The sequence below is a fragment of the Chiloscyllium punctatum genome, chromosome 25 (assembly GCF_047496795.1).
Source record: "Chiloscyllium punctatum isolate Juve2018m chromosome 25, sChiPun1.3, whole genome shotgun sequence".
NCBI lineage: Eukaryota > Metazoa > Chordata > Chondrichthyes > Orectolobiformes > Hemiscylliidae > Chiloscyllium > Chiloscyllium punctatum.
In genome coordinates, this window is record NC_092763.1 from 15,226,404 (window position 1) to 15,233,364 (window position 6,961).

Genomic DNA, 6,961 nt, shown 5'->3' on the forward strand with positions numbered 1-6,961 from the left:
TTGACTGCCTTGGTCATGTGCTATAAATGCTGGTCAAGCCATTGGTGCCTACATCCCATGAACACATTTTTTTAAAGAAAGTAATAATCCAGAAAATGTTATTTAAAAGAAAGTTTCTTCATCCAGTAGTTCACCTTTTTGAACACAGATGAAACTCATACTGAGGCACTTCATGATAAGCTGCTATTTATTTCTTCACATTTTACACATTTCCCGCATCCAGTCCATTGTTGACAAGTTCTGTAAACAGGAGTCATTCTGCATTCGAAGCGTTAACTTTGCTTCCCCCTCCGTAGGTGCTGCCAGGCCAGCTGGCTTCTCCAGTGCTTTCTGCTTTTATTTCAGATTTCCAGCATCCGTAACATTTTGCTTTTATATCCGAAACAATCCGGCCAACTCCATGAAAATGAAAATAACTGAGCTGGGGTAGGCTCTCAGTGAGTACACAATACTGTCGGCTCCATCCATCAGTGGAGTGAATGGACTCAGGGACCTGTTCACTGACCCACTGTCTTGAGAAAGGGCTGAGGACAGGGATAGGGGCACAAATCTCCAGCTGCCAAAGTTTTTTGTTTTGGTCCTGCTTCCATTTGATCTAAGCTGCTGCCATGGGCATCCTGCCTCAAGTCACAGAACAAGATCAGTACTCAGCTATAAGGGCTGATGTTGTTATCGGCAGATTTCAGTAGATTGGAGTGTTTATTCCTTCAGTAAACCTTCAGTAAAAGGTGTAAACCTGCCTTTCCAGCTTTGGAGAAAACAGTTCTTTGTTAGACTTTGATATTCTAAAGACAATAAACGAGACTGTACAGAAAGGTAACATATTATACCGAAATTGTAAAATCCCAGGACATAGTTTGTTTCATTGCCCCATCCCTAAGTGCCCAGAGGGCAGTTAAAAGTCAGTTGTGTTGCTATGAGTCCAGAATCACATGTAGGCCAGACCAGAAAATGCCAACAGTTACTTTTCCTAAAGGACCTTAGTGAACTAGATGGGATTTTCCTGCAATCAGTGGTTTTGTGATCATCATTAGACTTTTAATTCCGGATTCTTATTACACTAGTGGGATTCAAATCTAGGTCCTTAGAATATTACCTGGATCTCTGAATTAATAGTTTAGCGAGAATACCACTAGGCCATCACCACTGCCTATAATATAGTTAGTTTTGTAACTTTGCAACAGTGACTGCACTTCGAAATCATCATATTGCTTATAATTCATTTGTTTGTTCAAAAGTGGTGAAAGCCACAGTATAAATATGGATAATTAATTACTTCCGTTGTTTCTCATTTTGTAGAAAAGCAGATTGTCTAAACCGCTTGGCTTTTTAGCATTAGTAAATGTTGTGAGTGAATCTGTCTGTAGATTAAATCAAATTCTCCTCTTGTTTTAAATACAGTATTACTCCACAAATTCCCTTTTGGTTTGACCTGCTGAGCCACTGTGACTTCTGCCAAATATATAGGTGTCAGTGCCAACCCCTGTATCATTGTTGATGCTAATCTATTCCTGATAATTCAGTCAGCTCCTACACTTTAAAAAGAGAATCCTGCTAACGATTAATTCAAATTAAATAACATCAGCAGCACAGCAAAGTGTTCAGAAAATCAGAAGTCCATATCAAATGAGTGCTATGGGAAAGTCAGCTGCTGTGAGAGATAAAGGAGAGATTTTTTTTTAAACCATATGACAAAAAAGGCCAACTGTGGAATGAATAAATCTAATTTCCATGAGCTATCATTATCTGGATTTCCTGAGGAAATATTTTGCAGCTTTAATTATCTAATATAATACAACAGAAGATGTTGATCTGCAGTGCCATTTCCTTTGGCTTAATGTTGCATCTTTTGTTTTTGCAGGAAATTATACACCACTTTCTGAAGCAAGAGCAGAAGGTGGGCTACTTAACACTGGGGAAGGCAACATATTCCTTTTTTTAAGGAAAGGCAATTAGATAATGAGGCCTCCATTTTCCAATGCCATTTATGTTTTTCTTTTCTTTTCCCAGGCGCAGATCAGCTGCAGAGACAGTAAACTATGGTACAAAGGCAACTCCTTATCTGGAAACCTTGGACGTGACTCCTGCCACAATTTGCGCATTGTGAAAGCTGCTCAACTCTACACTGCTGCTGCACAAGGCAAGCTATGGGGAACGACAGCCAGAACCCAACGTGTCTCATCAACGATTCATTCAAGTACACCCTGTATGGCTCCGTGTACAGCATTGTATTTATTCTTGGGTTGCTGACAAACTGCACCTCACTGTACTTCTTCAGCTGCAAAATGAAGATGCGCAATGAGACCACGATTTTTATGACCAATCTTGCTGTCTCGGACCTCCTTTTTGTCTTTACACTGCCCTTTAAGATCTTTTACAACATCAACCGCCACTGGCCCTTTGGTGACGGGCTGTGCAAGGTCTCTGGGACAGCATTCCTCACGAACATATACGGGAGCATGCTGTTTCTCACCTGCATCAGTGCCGACCGATTCCTGGCCATAGTTTACCCCTTCAGGTCCAGGACCATCAGGACAAGGAGAAACACCAGCATCATCTGTGCTGGAGTGTGGCTTCTGGTGCTCAGTGGGGGAATCTCTGCATCTCTATTCTCCACCACGAACAACCGGGGCAATAACTCCAGTACCACCTGCTTTGAAGGTTTCTCCAAGGCCACATGGAAAACCTACCTGTCCAAGATCACCATATTCATTGAAATAGTTGGATTTCTTATTCCCTTGCTGTTGAATCTGACCTGCTCCTCGTTGGTTCTGAGGACTCTGAGGAAGCCAGAGACGTTGTCTCCAATTGGAGCCAACAAAGAAAGGGTACTAAAGATGATCATTGTGCACTTGTCCATTTTCATAATATGCTTTGTGCCCTACAACTCCATCCTGTTTATCTATGCTCTTGTGCGCTCACAGGCAATTGCAAACTGCTCCTTGGAGAGATTTGCCAAAACCATGTATCCCATCACTTTGTGCCTGGCTACCACAAACTGCTGTCTTGATCCCTTCGTTTATTACTTTACATCGGAATATTTTCAGAAGTATTTCAACATAAGGCCCTGCACCAAGCTCGATTCCATTTTCAAAAGTGAAACACCACTAACAATCAAGGGAGAGGCACTGACTGAGACTGTAAACAGGAATGGAGCCAATATTCATTTAGAATCTCAGTTTTAAGCTCATTACTTGGATGACTGAAGATTGCGTTCAGGACTCTACGACGACATTTTGTCTGTAACAAATGTTCTGTGTGATCACGCTGCAGGATTTCAGAAGGAAAGGGTGGAATTTTCCCCTCCCCGTTGCAGCAAGAGTGATGGCGAGTCAAGTGACAAAATAGGGCAGGAGTGAAAAAGTCAGATTCTTGGAGAAGAGAGGAATGTTTCTGATTTCCCTCTCGACTGGCGACTTCAGAATCTCACCCTTGAGTGGTGACTGTTATATTTCCACACGTTAGTATCTTGTTTGCCCTAGTTACATCCCACTTCCAATTCTCCTTTCCTCCACTGAGAAATTAGATGGTTCAAATTCCTGACAGGTTAAACAGATTGGGCACCTACTGGCTGCAGCTCACCTCATGCATGTTCCAGCCATTATTTAATTGTACCTTCACAATAACATTCCCGCGTGATCCACAGCCACTATCTTCTTTGATCCTTCATCCACACCAATCCATGCCAACAAACCACATCTTGCCTGCTCTCAGACCAACTCCGTTCTTTATCTCATCTCTCCTTCAATGCCACTTTGAGTGAACAGATGTTGTGAAGTATTGCATTCTGGTAAAAACAAACAAGGGTATGACCTCTACAATAAATGATAGGGCCCTGAGTAGTGTTGCAGATCAGAGAGACCTATGGGTTCATAATTCTTTGACATTTATGTCACAGGTAGACAGAATGACTAAGATGTTTAGCACACTTGCCTTCATTGCTCAGAGTTGGAACGTCGTGTTGGGGTTGTACAGGATATTGGCGAGGCCTTTTCTGAAGAACTGGATGTAATTTTGGTCACCCTGTTATAGGAAAGATACTATTAATCTGGAGAGGGTTCAGAGAAGATTGAACCAGCATGTTTCCAGGAATGCAGGGTTTCAGTTATAAAAATAGATTGGAATGTTTTTCACTGGAGTTTAGGTGTTTGAGGGGTGACCTTTATAGAGGTTTATAAAATCATGACGGGTATAGATAAGGTGGGTCTTTTCCTTAAATTGGGGGAGTTTAAAACGAATGGGCATATTTTTAAGGTGAGAGGAGAAAGGTTTAAAAAGGACATGAGGGGCAACATTTTTCACACAGTGACGTGTGAAAAAAGTCCATGTGTGGAATGAACTGCCAGAGGATGCGGTGGGTCCAGATACGGTTACAGTGTTTAAAAGACATTTGGATAAGTACATGAATAGGAAAGGTGCAGAGGGATATGGCAAGTGGGACTAGTTTAGTTTGGGAACATGGTCAGCATGGACTGGTTGGACCCAAGGGTCTTTTTCCATGCTGTATGACTGTAGGACTCTATTCTGCCAGCTCATATTGTGTGCAGGGACAGTCACACATAGACAGAGATACTTTCATGCTGACATGAAAAAAAAACACATCTTAAAACTCTTAACTCGCTTTCTGAACAAGCTCACATTTTATCACTGAGTTATTCAACAGGGGCTTGACCATGTCTAGTCCAGTTGGGCAGAGGTCGATGGTCAAGTGCAAGCAGTGCAGGGATTTCACGGAGGTCAGTTGTGATGCTCAGTTCATGCTGCAGTGAGACAAAGGGTAAGACTGATTAGTATGGAAGTGGATGGAAGAACAGCTAGTGACGAATGAGCAGATGATTAGACAGGAAGTGCAGAGGGCAGGAAGGGTCAGTAGGTGGAGAGAATGAGGTGAGTGTTGAGTGGTCATGATGCAGGTGATAGTATGAGTTGGTATTGTGTGTGCCTTGGTGAGATGAGTGTGCAATGACCGAGTTAGAGTGAGTGATGTCACGGGGAGGGCGTGGTCACGGAGAGAAGGTGGTGCCCTGTTGGTGTGCAGTGACCTTGAGGCAATGTGGGACACAGCCTGTTGTGGTTTACTCTCCAGGACTGGCTGCGTTTATTAGCATGGCTTCTGTTGCTGGGTGGTCCGCAGGACAAAGCAGTGCCCTCCTCTCCACCAGGCCTGTCCACCAGCACCTCCTGTCCTACCTTGGTGACGTTTGCAGCGTTGAGTATTGCAGTGTGAGGGGACATTCAAGCGTCTGACATGGCACGACCTTTAAGCATGGTGCCGAAGTATTTAAACCAGAAGGTTGCTGCAGTGGCCAGCACTTCCTTCCCTCTGGCATTTCCCCACGAAACACCCCCAAAACCAGGCAGCATTAATTAAACAGTGAAAAGCAGAAGGTTGGAGATGTTACTTCACTTCCAGCCATTAAACTCACTCACTGCCTACAACTGGGAAAATTCAGCCCACCCTAATGACATTTGTTGGTGCACGTTGTATAGAATGCAGTCACTTTATCGATCCAAGCAATCACTGATGGTAACGGTTCTCCAGTAGCAGATTTTCATTCTTCAGTACTCCAAACCAACACCTATTTGGTTCACTCACAAACGTTCCCAATGAAGAAAGGTTTCCTCTTCTGATTCTGAAACTCAGTTATAACATTATAATATACAATCATTCACCATCACCTCTTTTCTATTGTGCATTCCCATGAAATAGGCATCTGATCTGTTATTTAGTTTTTTAAAAATGGTAAATTGAATACAGTACCATTTGTGGCTTTTCTCAGGTCTTGTTTTTAACTCGAGTAACTTGCCCAGCCTTTCAATGAATTCCTGGTTCATGGTCAGCAGGGAAGAATCAGAATCCACGTGCATTGGCAGGTCCTCGATATGAACCATGTTAAGAACAACTCCTACACATTCAAACTCATGCTAAACATTTGTACCTGTCACATTTTGGACAGATTATCTTGTCTGGCAGACATTAGGAATGTAATGCAACAAGAAGAGTTCAAGCCTTGAGGGCAAATCCATATAAGAGGTCCAAAAGGAATCTCCAAGTCTTTAGACTTCTGCTATTTTGAAGAGATTTACAAGTCTAGAACACAAATGCATTATATTTCGAACCTGAAGCTTGAGAGAGCCAGTATTCTGTGTTCCTAATAAGTCTTTCTGTTCAAAAGTAGTGCTGCTGTACCATTTTAACATTGCTTGTTTATTTGTGTGTTACTGAACCTAACCTAATGAAAATAAATTTGCATTTATGCGATTACAGCTTGTCAGTTTACTTATATCCCAGTAAGTTCTAGATTTTAACATTGGGAAATTTAATTGCTTGCATTGCGTTGTTCTAGAATCAGCTGCTTCCAATTGTGTGCCACTTCACATAGACACAGTTATTATCATATCAGCTTCAAGTTTACTGTCCAAACAGTTCCTGAATTTCCCATTTTCATACGCTGTTGATGGACTCTCTTCAGTGCTTAGCTTGCAGAATGGATTTTAGTGACAAAAAGAAAGTCTTGCTTTTAAAAGAAATTGATTGACAAAATATGTCTGTAAATCTTTGGATGCCATCCAGGTCAGGAATACACAGCATCGACTATAATTGGAGTATAATGGCAAGCTGGGACTGGGGATGAAGGCCAACACATACTGTTAACCTTGTGGGCTGATAGGGCAGTGAAGAGGTGGGCATAGTTCCTGAAACTGATTCTCTGAATTCAAGTGACATTAGACAGATGGCTGAATAAGTGTATTGTTTCACCATATAATACATTTGTTAGCTTTTGATGCATTCGTCACAGGATTAGTATCAATGTACTTTTTTATTGTTCCAACTGTAGCAAGTCAGCACATAAGGGAAACTCAGCACTTGGAGGGGAAGTGGGATGTCACCAATCATGGTTAATCTAACTCTCTGACATCAAGACAAGAATGGACAGATGGGAGATTGTTTCAGTGTCTA

The 6,961-nt window shown here is 42.0% G+C and overlaps 1 protein-coding gene across 4 annotated transcripts in view; it reads left to right on the forward strand.

The window, feature by feature from the left end:
• The window catches only part of LOC140495711 (lysophosphatidic acid receptor 4-like), a 58,225-nt gene extending 51,963 nt beyond the window's left edge, over window positions 1-6,262 (forward strand). For 2 of the 4 annotated variants that reach the window (XM_072594722.1, XM_072594720.1), the window contains 2 exons: window positions 1,862-1,897; window positions 2,011-6,262. In XM_072594722.1, coding sequence (XP_072450823.1) covers window positions 2,148-3,185 — 1,038 coding nt within the window. In that variant the 5' untranslated portion in view covers window positions 1,862-1,897; window positions 2,011-2,147 and the 3' untranslated portion in view covers window positions 3,186-6,262. The remainder of the gene's footprint in view (window positions 1-1,861; window positions 1,898-2,010) is intronic. The other 2 variants (XM_072594724.1, XM_072594721.1) reach the window with 1 other exon arrangement.
• The last annotated feature ends 699 nt before the right edge of the window (window positions 6,263-6,961 follow it).